We start from the raw sequence: 20940 nt of genomic DNA on the forward strand, positions 1-20940 counted from the left end.
AAAGATGTGGGTGGTTTTGCAGTATTACTGGGTATCAAGAATTTGTCCAGGGCCACCAGTGCCAGTAACTAGGTTATTTTATGACTTTTGGAGAGCAAATAAAAGCACATGTGACCCACATCTTTAAAAGCATTAGGAGATGCCACAAGCCTATGGATGCAGAGTGGTGCAAGGGAAGCTTCAGACAGATTTAAGAGACTGTGTAAAAGAGTAGAGGGGTATGGAGGACTTAGATGAAGCCCAGACAGAATCACTTCAGAAAGAGAAAACACTGACTACCGAAAAGATTGAAAGCTAATAGGATTGGAAACTGCTGTCTGGAGGAGAGATTCAGATATTTAGGGAAAGGATCGTACCCCTTGAAGTTGGCAGTGAAAGTAAAAAAGGAAAGAATAGGGAGAAATTAAGGCTCCTGTAGAAATGAAAAGAAACAGAACACCCCAAACTCTCTCCCTTTCTCCCACCAGCACCATCCATAATACCTCTATGTATAGAGGAGAGAAGAACTGATGTAAGAGAGGACTCTCAAACTAAGAACACAGTCCCTTGAATGAGTAAGACTAGAACAAGCACATCTGTATAAAACTGCTGTAAAAATTCAGAAAATATAAAATAAATGCATTTTAAAAAACAACCACAAAATTAAAAAAAAACTGTACACAACAAACTGTAGGAATCCTAAATGTATATACAGTAAACATCACACACAAAGCAAAACACATAAAGCAAAAACTGGTGGAATTCAAATGAAGTTGACAAATCCCCAGTTACAGCTGGGGATGTCAACAACCCTCTCTTGGTCACTGATAGAACCATTTTTCAGAAAGCCGGCAAGTACAGAGAAGAACTCAGCGACATCATCAACCAACAGAATCTAATTGGCGTTTATAGAACTCTCCACCCAATTTCAGCAGAATATATATTCCATACGTATGGCATGTATACCAAGATAAACCACATTCTGGTAATGAAACAAACCTTAACAGATTTAAAACAATTGAAATCATACCAAGTACGTCCTCTGGTCATAATGGAATCAAACTAGAGTTTAACAGCAAATAACAGGTGAAATAATTGGGGGGGGCTTCATCTAAATGAAAACTCTCTTCCACTACCCTTGATTCTGAATAGTTATTGGCTTGGAAAATGGGAAAAGAAATATCTCATCTACAAAACGATAATGAAACATATCAGTTGATTATTATCCATTGTCTCTTTGTCTGCTTTGTTTTACAGCTTCTCTCTTAAAAGGACTAAAACATGCTAACATAGTGCTGCTTCACGACATCATCCACACCAAGGAGACGCTGACACTTGTGTTTGAATATGTGGTGAGTAAAATAAGAATTCAGATTTTATAAACATAAATAAAATTCTTGTAGTATTATGATGGATGGAGTTTCTTATTTAAGTTGCTGTAGCAAAGTATTTAATCTAGTAAGTTTGTATAATTTTGAAGAATCCAGAAAAATGTTAAACTGAATTTTCATCAGATATATTATCTATTAATAATCTATTTGTCCCTGGATATGCTGTAATTTTTAGGTTTATCAAATAGGATTAAACAGCATGACAGTGATCACTCCATCAAAGGAAGTTCTTTTCCCTTTGGACTTAGAACTTGGTTTCTCAGAAGCATTCTTACTGAGATTTTTTTTTTTCCTTTTTGGGTGGGTGGAGGAAAGCCCGATACTTACAATTTAGACTTCACAGTTTTCTCCCTCAGTTCGTATTTCAGCTATTAATTAAAACTTCCAATTTGCATAGCACACAATGTAATGATCTTACTGTGTTGAGAGTATTACTGCTAGAAGACTTGGACTTGAACTCATAATTAATCTTTCTCCGCTTCTCTTAGAAAAACATATGGTATTTATGTAGCACCACTTCAGCCTTTAACTGTGGAATCATGAGATGTAACCATGATAATTAACATCCCAATTTTCACAGATGGATCTGAGAACATGTAATTTATAAAATACAAATGACATTGGTGGAGACTTTTATTGAGGAGAGTAGCTATTGGTATTGTGAATGTATTAGGATCCCATTTTGTAAATTACCACACTACTTTTTTTAAAAATTTGAAATAGGTTCCATGCTTTTTTTTTAAATATATAATAGAATGCATATTTGCAACATTTTTATCTTGCTAATGTCTGCCTGCGTCTGTTTATCATTTGAAAATTGTTGTCTTATGAAGAAGCCATTTATCTTCTCTATTTACATATAAATGATAGATACATTTGAATAATATGGTAATGTGGCTACAAGGACAGCTAGAGCTGAGCAGTTGAATATATTACATGCTACCAAGAATGGATGCAGATTCGCACATCAATGCAAATATAATTTCTTTTGTTTAATCGGTGATTTTGGAGTCAATAATGTATTCAGTTGACTTAGAATTGGGATTTTTGTTTCATATTTTCCAGTAGGTCTAGTTGCAATATTGCAATTAAGTCTAGATTTTTCTTAATATACTTGACGAACTTTTATGTTTTGTAGAAAAAAAAGATTTCAAAAATGTACTTATTCCCCCCTCCAAAATTCGATGATTAAGCTAGAAAGAAAAACAGTTTGGCCTCTAAAATCAGTAACGTTAATAGAGAACCTAACAGAAATTAATATGAAAATATGTTCTTCAAGTCTTAAAAGAAAACTAAATATATTTGTGAGGCTAAAATCATTTGATGATTTTATATTCTGTGGAAGTGGCCACATGAAGGAAATTCACTGCCCTGAAATATTTGCTAACTGATTGAGACTGACTTTTAAACATGTCCTGTAATATTTGCTAACTGATTAAGACTGACTGTTAAACAATCACTCTTCTTTGTGTGAGTGAAATTTCCCCTGGTCGCAGTTCTTGTGGAGCCATCCCAGGTCAATCAGCCACGTAATAGTGTGGACATCAGCAGTACTTTTCATGCAACGTTTTATTCCCAACTTCTCTGAGGGAGTCAAGACGTAGCTTAACCTGTTCTCTCTTTGAGAATGAGGCACGCTCGCATTATGCATGGTTTAAGACTGCCCTGCCTTGCCTCTCCTTCGGTCCCCCACTCTGTCTTTATTTCCTCAGCTCCCCATTGTTCCTGCCTTCCTCTTTTCTGTCTAACGCTTGTCTTTTTCTGTTCCTTTCAGCTCCTGCCCTTTTGCTCTCTCTGGTGGAGTACTTTTTGTTGCTACAACTAAAGTTTGGGTTTTGTTTAAGTAAAATGTTTGAATGGATCTCTGAAATCAGAGTTGGGGTAGGGGGTGGGGAAGAGTTCCAGGCTGTAGAAAAGGCTTACAAGAGTCTTCCGAGTTAGAGTTGGGGATGTGTGGGCTTCTCGGCAGTGTTAGTGTGACCATGTGGCACTTGCCCAGTATAAAAATAACTCCCCAGAATATTTCCTAAAATTTTTATTTTTTTATACTGCCTTTTCATTGCTTGTTGTTTGTACATCTGCTGATACCCTGAGGAAGATTAAAAGGCTCCTACATATTTTAATGGATTAATCAGATTGCTTTCCTCCTAGTATCTAGCAGAAATAAATTCTGCTTTTTTCTTGTATGTTTCATAGTGATGGAAAGGCAATAATAATTTCAAAGCATGAAATAAATACCTTGGGAGTTAGAGCAGATCTAGGTGAGGGACATACGGTAGGAAACCAGAGGGCACTGTGAGCTTGGCATGATGAGTGGTGGATCAGAAAAGGAGGTGAAAGTATGACCACAATACTAGAAATCAGTAACTAAAATTTATTTATTGTTTTATGCTGAGCATTCTGCTGGGGGCTTTACATGCATTACCATTTTTGATGTTCTCAACAACCTCCTGGAACTATGAATGTCACTTTACACAGGAAAAGAAAACTAAGGATTAGGGAGATTAGGTGCTTTTCCAGACCCATTTTACTCTGGTTCCCAATTGTAATGTTGTATCTCCCGCTTATTTTTACAACTGTAGTTAGATTGAGCTTTTGGTCAGAAGAAAGAGGAAAAGGAAATTTTCTTCTTTCTTTCCACCACCCTCCCTTATCTGCTCTTAAGATCCTGAGTGCAGTTAAATCCTGAATACGGTTAAACTGCTTTGTTCTTTAAGCAAGTGTTGTGGACTGGTCAAAAGCCTCATCATTTAAGATTTTATTTTAATTATGAAATGTTTTTAAGTTTCCATAAAGCAAACTTATAATTACAGTATTGCCCCCTGTATATCACTGGGTTCTACTTACACACACACACACACACACAGGACCTTGTTGTTTAGCAAGCCCTGAAATATATCAAACACTTTAATGTGCAGTTTCCTAAACTTAGTGATTATATTGCCACATTTCAAAATTGTTAACATCAAAGTTGTTTTCTAAAAAAGGTTGATTTTATAGTTCCATGTAATTAATAGTACCCTTTTTTTGAGGAAGAGGAATGAGTAAGTTAAAAAGTGTAAGACCGGAGCACCTGGGTGGCTCAGTGGGTTAAGCGTCTGCCTTCAGCTCAGGTTGTGATCCCAGGGTCCTGGGATCAAGCCCCGCATCGGACTCCCTGCTTGGTGGGGAGTCGGCTTCTTCCTCTGCCTCCCTCTCCCCCTGTTCCTGCTTTCTCTCTCTCAAATAAATAAAATCTTTAAAAATAAATAAAGTAAAATAAAAGTGTAAGAAAAATCCATACACGGTGCCCATTGAAACCCTAGTATGAAAGAAAAGTAAAATAACTTAAGATTCACTAGGTACTATTGGATTTTTTTCTTTGGATTTTAGTTAAGTGTTCAAGGCCTTTTTTAATGTTCCTATGTAATTTGAGTTCCACCAAGTGAAACACTCTTATTTATTTATTTTATTATTTTTTAATTTAAATTTTGATAGCTAACATATAGTAACATTCTTCTTTATGATCATATACATACTGCATAAATACATTTCTGATCTTTGCTTTAAAAGAGAACTTGAAGTCCAGCTGCTTTGTGTTAGTCCCATGGATGACATTGCAGGTTACACAAAAGCCTTGGGAGGACCAGAATAATGAAATAAGTGATGAACAGTTAGTGATGTGGAAGAGCACTGGAAGATTTCAATGACTTTGGAGGTTATTATTAAGACTCTTCAGTGGATAATAGGATACTGCTAGTATACACTGTCTCTGAAGTACTGTGGAAAGCTCCTAAAATGTCTGAAATTTAGATTCTTACACACTTTCAAAGTGTGTAGTTATAATCTGTGAGCTGCAAGGTTGGGGACCTGCTGGAAAACATGCTGCTCAGTTTACTCCTGTTTTCAGTCCTGTCTTCCTGCCATTGTTGTCCAATGTGAAGGAGCATTTTTAACCAAGGAATGAGTCAGTTAGCTTGAAAAATATATCTGGTTTCACAGTGACTTAAGACATTGTTATAGCTGCCTTTTTTTCCTACATGGGTTTGAGTGTTGGCAGAGAGATACTATAGAAAATAGTGAAAGTGCTAATAGTTTTTTTCTACTTAAAAGAAAGTTAAACAATTTAGTTTTTTTTCCCCTTTTCTTTCCTTTTTTGGCCAAAGACAAATTAGTGCCACATTAACCTATTTAACATCATGCTGAAAAATTTAAAACATGTGATTATGTAAATATATATTACCATTAAAGCACATAACTATCCTGTTCTGGTTTTTATTACATGAGATCAAAGTATGTGTAGCAGAACTCTTCATTGCACATTTAATTATTATGTATAAGAAGAAAAACAACAACCTTATAGCTTGTCGTGATATTCACTGGAGCACTCATTTTATTTCTTCTGCTGTGGGGCAAACTAGTAAAATAGTCAAACTAATGTGCAACATTATGTAAAAAAAATCTATATTACATATGAAAAAAATCTGTATTACATATGAAAAAACATGTAAAAAATCTATATTACATATGAAAAAAACAGTTTTTTTAAATCACAAAGTGATTTATGAATCACCAAAATTCATGTAAGTTTTTTTTAAAAAAATTTTACTTATTTGAGAAAGAGAGCACAAGCGGGGTGAGGGGCAAAGGGAGAAGCAGACTCCCTGCTGAGCAGGGACCTGGATGCAGGGCTCGACCCAGGGACTCGACTCTCGGGGACCTGATTTCAGACTCCATCTCTGGACTCTGGGATCATGACCTGAGCTGAAGGCAGACACTTAACCTACTGAGCCACCCAGGCACCCCTATTTTTATAGTACTTTTATTCTACAAAGCCATCTCTCATATACATTATTCCATCAGATTCCATCTTCAGCCCTTTGAGGTACAGAAGGCATATATTATTGTTGCCCAGTTTTGTTTGTTACCCAGTTTTTATCGAAGAGGAAAAATAATGCTTAGAGAATTTAAAGTGAAATCACTCAGTTAAGTTAAAAGGGTAAAGACAAGACTTCTGTGCCCAGATGCTTGTTATCCTCTCTCACCTTGACGGCCAGTGTTGGGATGAAGACCCATCTTCAGAGTTTTATATGATGGTCTGAGGTGTGTGTGATGTTCAGTATGGGACTGGCAGCTGAAAGTTATGTTCTTTCTTTGCTCTCTGCCACACAATTTACCTCATTCTTTGGTTTCTCTGCCTCATACATTTTGATTTCTAAGTCTCTGAGGAATGCTTTAATTTGCATGATTTTAAGCCACATCTGTTCTCAAAAACTGTAGCTCTCCATCAGTATTCTGATTTCCAGATTAAACTCTCCTGGAGCAATGGAACATTTTTCTGCTTCCTGTGAGATAAAATACATGTGCATGTGTACAGGCACATACAGCTGTAAATGGGGGTGATCGGGGCACCTCGCGAGAAGGTGAGGGGTATTTATGTAAAAAACCTGAAGGAGGTGAAGGAGGAACACACAGATATTTGAGGCACGTAGTGGAATTCAGGATATATTTTCAAGGCTGAGCTGATAACATTTGATGTGGGATTTGACAGATAAAGAGGAGTCAGGGATGACCCCCAAGGATTTGGACTTGAACAGCTATGATAGTGGAGCTGCTGTGAGGAAGGATGGGGCAGAGTGCAGGAGGAGCCGAGTGCAGGAGGAGCCGAGTGGGGAAGACGCGGCTCCGATTTAAATGGGTTAAAGTTGACATGCACCTTGTATGTGCAAACGGACATGTCACAAGGCAGTTGGATGCATGAGTCTAGAATTTAGGAAAGAGATCCAGGGTAGACATTTGGAAGTTGTCTGGGTTGTAGATATTGTTTGACAAGGGGATTGTATGGGATCACCAAGTGTGGTAATTGTTACATTGGTGGTCCTCAATGAACCATGTCTTTGTATACTCACCCCCTTGTGCAATCCTTACCCCTCAATCTAGGTAGGGCTTTTGGTTGCTCTAACCAGTGAGCAACATGGTGGAAGTGACACTGCCATTTGTGGTCCTGACAGCTTCTCTTTTGCACTCTTGAGCATCCTGACCAGGATGTGTTAGAATTCCAGTTGTCTTGCTGAAGAAGCCATGTGGCGAGGGAGAGGCCACGGATGACATGGAAGAGAACGGAGAACCTAGAACACAGTGTAGAGTTGGGCTCTACATATCGGACCCCAGCCAAGCCATTTGCCCAGCCAGCCTAGCTAAGTGCCAGATGTATGACGGGAGAAGCCATCTTGGGAAGGGGGGAGGGTGGCATATTCCGGGCTCACAAGTATCACCTGGCGCCAAGGGCCTTTGTCCCTGATATGCCTTTTCTGAATTTGCAACCCAAGAATTGTGCGAAATAATAACATGGTCGTTGTTTTAAGCCATCCAGCATAGGGTTGGTTTGTTGTATGCAGTCAATAACTAAAACAGCCTATGAGTGAATGAACACAGAAAATGGAAAGGAATTTTATGGACTGACCTCTGGGGCATTCCACCATCAAGGGTCACAGTGATAAGGAACTGTCAACAAAGGATACTGAGAAGAAAACACCAGTAAGAAAGGAGACTGTTCATGAATTCAGAGGAAGCGGTTTCATCTGAGACTGAGTGCAAGAGCAGAGCAAGTGCCTCTCCAGTGCCTAGCCCAGTGTCTGGCACATAGTAGGTGCTTAGCAGCTCTGTTTTCTGGGAGTGAGTGAGTGACATTTGAAGCAGGAAGAACAAGAGATTATAATAGTGTCACCATCTAAGGCAAACAACTGAGAGAAAGCGGAACTAAGTCACATTTTAAAATTTTTTCTTTATCTTTCTTTATCTATTTATCTACATCCCATCTTTAGTTTCCGTTGACAGTCTTTAGTTTTTTTTTTCCCTCAAACCAAATATTCTTCCAAGCAGAAGGTGCAGAGCAGATCTGCCTCCACAGCAATTAGAGCAGGCCTCGGACAACGGGACGGTCAGAAACCACCTTGTTGTGTCAAAAGGAATTAAAGGGCCTGGCTGCTCTGAATAAACGTACCCGTCCGAGTTCTCTCTTGCCAGCAACAGAAATTCTCTTTGGCTGAATTAAACAGACGAGTTTATTGAGAGGATATCATGTGGCTGACGGACCTGCTGGGAAGACTTTAGAAACCAGCAGGAACGGTGTAAAGCTGACGATGCAGACTGGAGCCAGAACCATGCCACGGAACCGGCCACGGAGCACCCTGCTGCCCCCAGGAGTGTCGGCTCCAGACACTGTCTCTTACCTCACTGTCCTGACCACCCCAGCGACTGGAGGTTATTACCTCTGCCGATGATGTCAAAATAGCGTTGACATTCTCCCTGCTTCTTCAGGTTGCGTTAGCTCCTACTGCAGAGTTCAGTTTGGTCGTGTATGGTAGGTCACACCAGGTCACATGCTCACATTTTGACTGCACAGGCACCTGAGAAAGCAGCCTTTTGGCTTTTGCAATAGCAGCGGGGCCTTGCCTTCCACCAAAATGCATAAAGGCAGGGGATTTTCACAATACAGGGAGTACGATCAAATTTAGAACACACTTTGCTCAGTTCCCTGCTCTTCCCAATCCCCTCCCCCCAAAAAACACCTCATGAACATCCACTGGAATGAGTTCATTGTGTAGCCCCAGATAAATTACATCTAGAATGTGAAAAGAAGTGCCCGTGGTGTATTAGTAGAACTGTCATTTATAATCTTTGAAAAATCAAGAATGAAGGTGAGCAGAAGTGATGCTGGTTTTTAAAAGATGGTGGTGGGGGGGCCTGGGTGGCTCAGTTGGCTAAGCATCTGCCTTCGGCTCAGGTCATGATCCCAGAGTCCTGGGATCAAGTCCCACATCGGGCTCCTTGCTCAGCGGGGAGCCTGCTTCTTCCTCTGTCTGCCACTCCCCCTGCTTGTGCTCTCTCTCTCTCTGACAAATAAATAAATAAAATCTTTAAAAAAATTTAAAAACAAAAATAAAAGGTGGTGGGAAACAAACCTGAATCTATAGACACAATAAGCACATGATAGAACGTTAGTGAAATTCAAAATTAGATCTTTGGATATTAAAGTCTAATAATCTTCATTCCCTTTTAGTAAGTAACAGTGTTATTACTTGATTTCAGCAAAGCTTGTGACAGCGGCTCTCATGACATTCTTAGAATAAAATTGAAATCCAGTTGTCACAAGATTATTATTCTTTCCGTTTATTGCTGGATGAACAACTTTACTCAAAGCCTATTGATTAATGAATTGACATCAGGGTAGAGAAAAGTTTATCAGGGTATGCTGGAGGGCATTGTCTTTGACCTTGTCCTGTTTGATATTTTTGTTAATGACTTAGATGAAGACATGGTGATGGTGTGCTTGACCTATTTGTGTGTGTCATAGCTGGGAGCTATAATTAACACTTGGGGTGATGGAATCAGGGCTCAAAAAGAATCTGATGAAATGATGAGTGGAAACTACAGGGTGAATTGCTGTGGGACAAATAAAACAATGTGGTTAAGAGAAAAAGAAAAGGCATGCCCAAACTCATATGGAAAAACAGGGTGGAGGAAAATTAACTTCAAAATGCAGTTCATTTCATATGAAAAAGACTAGTAATTTCTTTGGTTCAATGAACTGAAGCAAACAGGAGTATGCACCTAGGGTGGCAAGAGGTCTGTGAACCATGCATAACATGGAAACAGTGACTTATTCAGGAGGATTAGATGTACTAGAGAGTAGAGAAAAGGTAATGTGTGTATTCCAGACAGGACAAGAAAGCCAAGCATGGGAGTTCTGGGGAGGATAATTTTGGCTTAATCCTGGGAAAGGTATTCAAATGTTTTGTGTTACTTATAAATTAAATGCAATGTCTTGAAGTGTAATGAATGTCTTATCGCTAAAGTATTCAAGTAGAGTGTAGGTTGATCCACATCAGAAATTCTGTAGGGAGGGTTCCTGACCTGTACTCTATGCAAGGGATTGAAATATGTAATTTAGTATGTTATTTCATGTTGTCCCAACCAAAACCATGAAGTAGGTGGAAGATTCCTCCATTTTGCAGATGAGGAAATTCATGCTAAGATGTCAGATACTCCATGTGTGCCCTTTCCAGTGGCTGCATGGTATCATCTCCTGTGTCAAGTGTGAATCTACCTGACTCCAACTTTACATAGCAAAGGACTGACTGAGGTTTTGCAACTGTTAGGTGAAGTCATTTCATTTGGCATAACTTTTAGAAGCAGAAACACAACTTGTTATGGTCATTCACTTCATTCATTCATTCATTCATTCATTCATTCATTCATTTGTTTTCTCCTCCAACATATAGGAGTTATCTTTCAGGGATTATCCTTGAGCTCTAGAGATACAAATATAAAACCTTTGCTTTTAAAGAGGTTGAAGTCCTATGGAGGACTGTGGTCTTAGGCTAGATAGTGTCCGTGTGCCATTTGGGTTATAAGCTGCTGTCACAGGCCTTCCTGTGCCATGGGACTGGAACACATTTGCGTTTTAGTGAAAACAGTGAGAAAACCAGATTTGACTTACGGAAGAATTTCCTTATGGAGGAATTTCAAGGATGTTTTAGTTTCATGTATGGAGAACTAGTTATGCAGTGTCATAGTGTGATCCTATATTCTGAAGGGGGCTGGGTTGTCATTCAGATCCGAGTACCAAACCTGAACAGATGTAAGCATTGTGGATGACTGAATGTGCAGGCAGCGTAAATAGAAGAATTCTGAAGCATACGGAGAGACTAAAGAGAAACAAACTTGCTTTCAGTCAGTGCTCTGTTATAAACTTTTCATTTTGTCTAATTGGTAGGACAAAGTCAATTACCTTCTTTGCTGTCCTTTACCCTAATGGCTTTTACTCATCTAACAAGGAACCCTGGTCTCTTTTAGTCATTTTCCATTGTATTTGTTCACTTACTATGTTGGGTGCTGGGATTTTAGTTTATTTTTCCGGTTTACATCATGCCTGTCTTCCCTGTGTTCTAGTTTTATTTCATATAGTTGCCATCCTTAGGAAGTCCTAATCATAGTTCAGTATTTTAACTCACATGATTTAAGATAGAAGTGTATCCAGTCTCTTAACTGTTGCTATAGTAAACCCCTGATTATCCACAAAAACACACAGTTTTGAGTACCTTCCTGTAGATAAAACTGCTTTAATGAGAACACACTCTGCCTCTGTGGGCTTCTTAAATTCTTAATTATTTTTCTTACTTTAATTTTGAATTTCATCATTTAAGCTATAGGCATGTAATGGGGAAGCTGGAATAATGTGTGATATTTGAAGAGAGTACACTGAAGAAAAGACTTTATTGGTAGAAGCAGATCATAGGGAAGGTAAGAACAGAAGTAAAAAGAGAATTCCTTTAGAAAAGAAAGAACATACTTTGCATATTAATTGTTTGGATTCTTTTTCCTCGCAGGAATTATTTCCATATTTCTTAAGTTAAGAAAACAGTAATCTTGGGACAACTAAGCATGTTTCAGGGGACAGGTGGAGGCCGTAGAGTGATGCATTCAATGTAATAAGACTGACAGTAATGATCAGCTTGGAGAAATTAGAGAAACGTTCCAGCTTAAGTGCTTAAAGTTGCTGTCTGATGAAAGTACCCGAGATCGGGAGAAGAGGATCAATAATTCCAGTTACCTTCACATTATGTTTGATTAGGTCGTGAAGTAATTGAAGAAAAAAAATCATAAGCAAATTTATCTCTAAGTGAGAAAGTATACATTATTATATATCATACAAAATGGGGTGTCTGCGACTTCTCACCAGTTTTCAGAAATACATTGCAGTATAACAACCGTTCAGGATTTTCTTTCCTTTTATTGTCGTTAGTGTTATTGTTGCTGTTACTATTTCGTGCATTTCAAGAACACTTTAATTAACATCATATAATGTTTTAGTCTAATATGTGTTTTGTGCTTTGGTAAAGGGATGTTAAACCCATTCCAGGTTTAAATCATTCATTTTTGTTGATGTGATTGTTGTTTTTATGTGAGTTACACATCATACGCATATAAAGAGTCAAGTAGTTTCATAGTTTGCTATGAAAAAAAGCAGTTTTTTACTTTCCAATCTTTTAGGTGATTCTTTTGGATTTTCCTCTGAAAATCTAGTAAGACTTTCTTTTATTACTACCTCTTGTCACCTTTTGGCATCATCCATTGACTCCTACGGTGGAAAACCTGAATTTAGTGGGGTTTTTTTTCATTATTCCATTTTTAACAAGTGAATGCATCCTACCCTGCCACCCTCCCACCCTCTCGTCCTCTTAGTGAAGATGTAATGTAATTTTGATTAGATCAGAAGTTCAGTATTGACATTATTATGTCGATAAAAATCTTGTTTGTAGCTGAGGCATATAGTATACTGTGATTACTTTTTCCTCTTCAGTTCAACCTTTGGTTTCCCTGAAATTAATAACAGTTTCCAATTTTCCATTTCTACCATTAATTTAAGGCCTTCTCAAGCCTCTGTCTGGGGCATCTCCCTTCTCTGGCTTCGTGGGATGCCCTTCTGCTCTCTCCTGAGGTGGAGCTTCTTCTCTCTCCATCTCATGTTGTTTTATTTTGGGGGAACACAGTTTCTCGTAGCTTTCTGGGAAAGAGTGTGGAAGTTTTGTTTTTGTTTTTTTTTTTTTAGATATTGCATTTCTGAAAATATCTTTATCCTGAGCTCATGCTTGATTGACATTTTGAAGAGACAGAATTCTTGGTTGGAAATAATTTCATTAGAATTTCAGTCGGATTGCTCTATTGTTGTCTAGTTTCCATTGTTTCTGTTGAAATGGCTTTCTTTATTTCCAGTGTTCTGAAGTTTCATGATGAAGCAAAAAATAGACCAGGATGCCAGCTTTATTTTCATTTGCACCTTTTCAATCTGGACATTCCTGTCTTTACATTCTTCTTCTTCTTCTTTTTTTAAACAGTTTTATTGAGATGCAATTCCCATAACAGAATTCACTCTTTTCAAGTGTCTACTTCAATTTTTTTTAGCATATTCACAGAATTTTGGGAACCATCATGACTATCTGATTTAAGAAAATTATGTCACCCCAACCAGAAGCTCCCCTACCCATTAGCAGTCACTTTGAATTCTCTACCTTTCCAAGGCCTGGGGAACACTAATCTACTTTGTGTCTCAATGGATTTTCCTGGACTTCCTTATAAATGGAATCATTACTATGTGACCTCTTTTTTTTTTTTTAAGATTTTATTTATTTATTTGACAGAGAGAGAGACAGCGAGAGAGGGAACACAAGCAGGGGGAGTGGGAGAGGGAGAAGCAGGCTTCCTGCCGAGCAGGGAGCCCGATGGGGGGCTTGATCCCAGGACCCTGGGATCGTGACCTGAGCCGAAGGCAGACGCTTAACGACTGAGCCACCCAGGCGCCCCTACTATGTGACTTCTTGTGATAGGCTTCTTTCACCTTGCATTATGTGTTTGAAGTTCATCCATGCTTTAGAGCATACAACAGTACTTTTTTTTTAATGTAATATTCCGTGGTATGGATATACCACACCAGTCATCCGATGACTCTGTCTTTAAGTTCTTGAGACTGTCAAACTGTTTTTCAAAGTGGATGCCCCATTTTATGATCTAACCAATGGGGTTTGGGGGTTCCAGTTTTCCACACCCTCAGCAATACTTTTTGTCTGTCTTTTTTTTTTTATTACAAGCGGATATTTGATGGTTTCTTGTTGTCATTCTTTGAATTTCCCTCCCAACTAATGATGTTGAACATTTTTTAGTGCGCATATGTCCTTCTGTTTCAAGACATGATCTTAAATTATTTTGTTGTGATTTCCTCCTTTTATTTTCTTGTTTTTCTTTGGATCTTTTATTATTTAAATGTTGAACCTCCTGTATTGCTTTTCTAATTTTCTTGTCTTTTCTTCCCTACTTTTCTAATTATTTTTCCTTTAGCCCAGCCTTAAGGGACATTTTCTCAACTTACTGTTTCATCTCTGCTGTTGAGGGTTTTACATTTTAATATTATTTCTGAGTTACCTTTTTGTTCTCAGATTATTCCACTTTATAATATTCTTATCTTGTTTCAAGGTTGCAGTATCTTTTCTTACCTCCTGAAGTATTAATAATAGTCCTTTTTTTTTTTTTTTAAGTCTTCCTAACAGTAATTTCTCTGTTTCTACCAAGCTGTCACTGTTTTTCTTTTCGTTTGTTCTGGTCTCTTCTCTGGAGTAAATATTAGAGGCGTTGGTTTGATAGCTGGGGATTCTTGGCTGTCTTACTTAAAGATGGCACAGTAACAACCTTAAAGATGGGAGCTTCAAGATGCAGGCAGCTGGTTCGCCATTCGTTTCAGTGTAGGAACCAGCCAAGCCAGTTTGCTGAGAAATACTTGATACTCCTACCCATCTTTTCCTGCAGTGCTCAGAGATTCCCAGTGAAGATTCTTCTGAATTCCTGCCTGGAGGGTAGAGGCCTAGCTGTTCTGGAAGCAGAGTGGGGTATAGGACCCCCCGGGAATTATCCTGTTTCAGGATGCTATCCCTGTCCCTAACTGGTTGAGTGTTCCAGTTCAGATGCTCTGTTTTACCCTCTCTAGGTATGAGAGAGGCACTTCGATATGTAAGCAGAGTGGGAAAGTCATCTAAAGATTAAATAACTACTGAAAAGACTTCCAACCAACCTCTCTTCCACACTTTAGACCACCACATATTGACCTGTTCCTTCCCACGCCCCGTGCTACCCACCCTGAGCCTTCTGGTTGTTCTGTTTATAAATAGGGCCGCTTCTAGGCTTTCCCCTCTGCCAGGTTAATAAATAATTTGTTTGTTTGTTTGTGTTTTGCTCTGCTAAACATGCTACCATCTGTTTTGGAGCTTCTAAAATTGGGTGTGGGATTCAAGAAGGTGCAAAGAAGGTGTATATGTTCAGTTTTGCGTCTTTACCTTGGAATCTCATCAATTCTTAATAAGTTTAAATATGAGCAAATGCTCGAGCCTATCATTATGTAAACCACTGTGTAATTAGATCATTTTTTTCACAGATGATTGTGAAGCATATAAATCTTTGCTATTTATCAGTTGTCAGAGTTCATCAAATGTGACAAGGCTAGTGGGAGTGAAGATATTTATATTAACTCTTACTAGATTATTGTCCCATCAGTAAAATTTTAGGCACATGGGCAGTGTCTCAAGTGCAAGTGTGCCTTCTTTAGGATGTCCTGTCTTGATGGAAAATATTTTTGCTTGATAAAAGGTCGGTTAGTCATTATTCTGTTTGTTCATTTGTTGTCATAATTTGTTATGATGATCGTGGATGTGGATATACTCATACATTTGATACCATTTTAAAGCCATTAAGAACATTTTTACAATGTAAGTGTATAAGAAAATAAACAAAGGTGAGAAAAGTTCTGATTTTTAAATTTAATTATTAAGAACATATGCGGCTCCTGGGTGGCTCAGTTGGTTAAGCATCCGACTCTTGATGTTTGGCTCCGGTTCTGAAATCCAGCCCTGTGCAAGGCTCTGCCCTGGGTGTGGAGCCTGCTTGAGATTCCCTTCCTCCCTTCCTGCCCCCTCCCCCCCTTAAAAAAAGTATTAAGAATGTATAGATTGCTTGTTTAGCCAGGTTCATTATGGTTTTGATTGCTGTGTATAATTAGAGACCTCCTCTTTAGAAAATGAATATTTTAGTGGTTCTCGGTTAACATCCAACTTCAAGGGAGTAATTTACTTTTTTTCTCACTGGCAGGTACAAGTCCAGTTAGAAATCCCCAAAAGATGCTCATTCAGAACCTGAGAAATTAATTTGTCGTGGCAGCTATTTGCTAAGTAAGAATTTTCCATCTTCTAGGTTTTTCCTTTTCTCTTGATTACGTGATCTGTGTTTTAAAGCTTTGAATTTCGGCTCTTAGCTTTCACTTCAGCCATCACAGAGACGTTTGGAAGATTGAATTAGTTCTCTTTCTTCCTCCTTCTATTTCTCTACCCTTTTTACTTGGATAAAGAAGTTAAAAGCATCAAGGAAAGATGAAAATGTTGAGTAGTCTCTAGCTAGAATTTAGGAAGTATATTAAGGAAAGATATCTAATTCTAAAAATAAGGTAATCAACAATACTGGGGAAAAGAGGAATGATGAGAGATGATTAGTAACAGAATATTTATTAGAAGAAAAGAAAGGACTAAGAATTTTTTTTTCTTTTTGGTAATCAGATTTCACCTGAGTTATATCTTAATAAAGGGTGGAAAAGGGGGACATAATCATTCTTGTTTGTCATCATGACATCTGGTAAGAAGAAGGGGCATCTAGTTTCCCTGAGGCGAGGGGCTGGTTTATCTTTTGGTGTATCTCATAGTAAAATTTCAGTGGGAATTCTAGAAATCTTTGCCAAATTGATATGATTATTTCCACAGAGTAGACGGACGCATCAGGCATGAGTGTGTGTGTGTGTGTGTGTGTGTGTGTGTGTGTGTGTGTGTGTCACAAACGTAGTAGAGTTTTTTTAAGGTTTTCATTAAAACACAGAGTGTGACAGACTCAGAGACACGGGGTCTGTATCTTCCTTTAAAGGAGGACTTGCTTCCTTGCTACAGGAAACAGTCACAGGAATGCTTCCCCCTGCCAGCAGCTCCAGGATCTGCAGAGACCCATCTGGAATGAGGCCATGCCTTCTTCCAAGCATCCTGGATCCAGGGCCTATGTTAGTTGGGAGTATAAAGACCTGGTCATTTCTGCCCAATGCAGGGCAGCTCTGGTGCCAGGTTGGCCAAGGCTTTATTGGCCTGCATGGCACCGTCATTTCCTTTCCTTTGTCCAATCCTGCTTCCTTTCCTTCCTTCCACCTAATAAACACATTTTAGTTCTTTTACATAATAAGCATGTTGTACCCCCAGACTCTATCTGGAGAACCCAACCTATGACACAGAGCCATAAAGATTAATTTAAACACATAATTTAACCCTGTAATTTAACAGGGATTTGTTCTCTTTTAGGGAATTACAGTTAGACTATGGGGTGCTGACTTAAGTATCCAAGTATACCAGACATGATACCAGAAAATCATAAGATGTCCGGAGTTCAGAAGGGGTAAAAAAAATACACAGTATAGCAAGAACTTCTAGAAAAATTAACTTTAGATGATGGATGATTGAGTGAGTTCATGAAATTGTAGCATGCCTTCGAAGTTACTAAATCCTTGACAGCAGGACTCTGAAAAACAAACTGAGGGTTTTAGAGGGGAAGGGGGTCAGGGGATAGGTTAGCCCGGTGATGGGTATTAAGGAGGGCATGTACTGCATGGAGCACTGGGTGTTATACGCAAACAATGAATCATAGAACACTACATCAAAAACCAATGATGTAATGTATGGTGACTAACATAATAAAATAAAACTAAAAAAAATAGATTAAAAAAAAGTCAGTGCAGTGATGAGCACTGGATGATGTATGGGAGTGTTGAATCACTATATTGAATCACTATATTGTGCACCTGAAACTAACATAACACTGTATGTTAACTATACTGGAATTAAGATTTTTAAAAAGTCAATGCAAATATATATACATATATGGAAATATTTAATAGTCTTACTATATTATCAGTGGGAAAATGTGAGTATTATTTGCCTAATGCAGAATACTGTATTCTTAATATTCGGATCCCAATACCTGCAGGAAGATCTTACCTCCTTTCCATTTTGAACTTAGGTCTGATGATATGGATGTCTTTGGCCAATAAATTGTGAGAAAAAGTTATTTGTTATCACAGCATACATAACTCGGCCTGTCCTGACTGATAACCCTAAGTTACTTAGTATCCATCCACCCCAGAGAAAGTGGATATGACCATGTGTTATATTTCAAGACTTTTTTTTTATGATTCATACTGCTCAGATGCATGTTGTGTGTGTATGTCTGTATGTTTTTTTATATGTATACTGCACTCATATACTACATATGCTATCTTTTAACCTTTTAAAAAACTCACAGAAGTTAGTGCTACCATTGTTTTGGAATCAATAAGTGTAGCTATGTAGCACTGTTTATCCACCTTTTAAAATTCATGTGCCTTTGTCTTAATATAAAAATCTCATGCTTTTTTTTGATATCACTTTAAACCTTGGATAAATTTAGAGTTCTTAATAAAACAAGCGATGATTTTAAAAGATTTTATTGAACACTTGGTTCTGGCTTTTTGACATTTAAAAACCACATGTTTTGTCAGTGAGGGCATTAAATCAGCTTGCTTACCACAAGCTTTTGTATCATTAAATAGTGTCAAGGATCAAGGACAGATGAGGTCACCTTCCATGTCACCTATTGTTTCTGTTGTGTTTTTTTTTTTGATAGAAATTATTACAACCAGCTTCATATATTGAGTATGATAATTACATGCCAGGCCTACTAGTTTATTTGGAAGTAAATATTTAGATATTTTGTCCTAAATTTTTTTTGTAGCTGTTTCAAATTCAAGCACCATTAACTTCTTTTACATTTTGCTAAGACTTTCTTTCAAATGGTATTTTTAACCACAACACCAGGACAGCCCTACCTGAATTCATTCTAGATAGACTTGGTGAGATTTTATTCTTTCTCTTGAAATTTTTTCCAGTAACCCTTTTATGGCAAATTGCACTAAGTCAAAAGAATGAAAAGTTATTTTTAGCTCTGATTCACTGAATACATAATTAGATTTTGGCATAAAAGCTTAAAACATATCATGAGGAGCAATAATGTTGGTCTTCACTCCTTGAAGTTTCAAGATTCATATTCAAAACATCAACTCTATCTGCCAGATATGTCAAGCTCCTGGGAAAGTTATTATCTTGGCAAGTTTGCAAGTGTCTAATGATTGAGAAAAAAATTAAAAGTTGTTTTTTAGGGGATCTTTAATTTCATACTATGCATAGTAAGGAATTAGCCCATTTTCTTTGTCCATGAATTGAGCAAAGCCCAGTAACAAGAAAGATGAAGAAGTCAGATCTTTGACAAAATTTTTTATGACAGGTAATTCAGCAGTTTGACTTTTGGCTGTAGATCCTGAAAAAGAGCTACTTTAGAATTTCTACTCTACATTTTGGCAGTTCTCGGAGTACAAGAATTCATGAATTTGGGATTCCGCACCCGCCCACCCGTGATCTGAGGTCTTCTTATTCTTTGCTATTAAAGGAGCTACTTGAAACAAAACTTTTACAATTTTCTGGATTTCTAACAGTATGTTTTACTACTAGTACTTCAGTTTCTTTTCTTTTTTTTTTTCTAAAGATTTTATTTATTTATTTGACAGAGAGAGACACAGCGAGAGCAGGAGCACTAGCAGGGGGAGTGGGAGAGGGAGAAGCAGGCTTCCTGCGAAGCAGGGAGCCCGATGTGGGACTCGATCCCAGGACTCTGGGATCATAACCTGAGCCGAAGGCAGACGCTTAACAACTGAGCCACCCAGGCGCCCCAGTACTTCAGTTTCTTGCATTTCAGGGCATCAGACTCTGCAGGTAAAAACTTGCATTTTAAAAAAACAATGTTGGTGTGACCCTTGTATTCACTAAGTTTGAGAAATCTAAATTACTTTGACTCTTTGTGTACTATATTGAAATAATTACAGTTGTGCTTAATAATGACATAAGCATGCAGATGTGCTTCAGCTGTGCCACAAGAATAGCGATATAAATTACCTTTTTCATCAGGCATTGCCATTTGGCCAGGACTTTTTCTGAAAGCTTTGTCCTTTTATACTCTATGTATTTCCACCAGCCAGGAAGATTTAAATGAGCTCTACCTTTGTAATATAGATTTGTTTTTAAAACCATTTCTCTAATTCAAGAGTTTTTTATGTGTCACTTTTCTATAGCCCACAAACTGCCCCGTTTATAATCAGATATTTATAACCACATTTAAGAACTCCAAAGTGTTTTGAATTATAAAATCTTACTAGCATTACTTCTTTTTTTTTTTATTTTTTTATTGTTATGTTAATCACCATATATTACATCATTAGTTTTTGGTGCAGTGTTCCATGATTCATTGTTTGTTCATAACACCCAGTGCTCCATGCAGAACGTGCCCTCCTCAATACCCATCACCAGGCTAACCCATCCCCCTACCCCCCTCCCCTCTAGAACCCTCAGTTTGTTTTTCAGAGTCCATCATCTCTCATGGTTCCTCTCCCCCTCTGACATACTCCCCTTTTCTTCCTCTCCTGTTATCTTCTAATATATCCCTCTGTATTTCCTTGGGGGAGAAAACGTCCTAATATTTTTACTACTGGATCAAGTGATATGAGCAAGGTTATAAATGTTTCATTTTAGGTAAAAGGAAGAAGAGTATTATTCATATTTATTTGACTGTCATTCTTATTTCCCTCAAAGTCATCACTGAGTTCCCAAATAGTGAATAGTTTTTATTCATTTGTATACATTTTACAATACTTTATCCATTCTAGGATTTTGAAAATATATTTTGATTTTCATTTTTTAGGCCAAAAAAGACAGGTGACAGTTTAACAAATTGTATGTGTTTACTATTTTAATTGGATTATGTGTTCCAGAGTTATTATTTTTAAAATTGGAAAAACATATACCTGAAGCTCATTACAGTATAATTTATAAAGTTTTCTGAACCACACATCTGGTATGATCAGTGCTTCGGTGGG

At 37.8% G+C, this 20940-nt stretch overlaps 1 protein-coding gene across 2 annotated transcripts in view; it reads left to right on the forward strand.

The window, feature by feature from the left end:
* The window catches only part of CDK14 (cyclin dependent kinase 14), a 465190-nt gene that overhangs the window by 228287 nt on the left and 215963 nt on the right, over window positions 1-20940 (forward strand). For both annotated transcript variants that reach the window (XM_028120572.2, XM_028120582.2), the window contains one exon: window positions 1237-1331. In XM_028120572.2, the coding sequence (XP_027976373.2) occupies window positions 1237-1331 (95 nt within the window). The remainder of the gene's footprint in view (window positions 1-1236; window positions 1332-20940) is intronic.

The sequence above is a fragment of the Eumetopias jubatus genome, unplaced genomic scaffold (genome assembly GCF_037043125.1).
Source record: "Eumetopias jubatus isolate StellerSeaLion01/CBP00866 unplaced genomic scaffold, mEumJub1_p1.0 scaffold_14, whole genome shotgun sequence".
NCBI classification, from domain to species: Eukaryota; Metazoa; Chordata; class Mammalia; order Carnivora; family Otariidae; genus Eumetopias; species Eumetopias jubatus.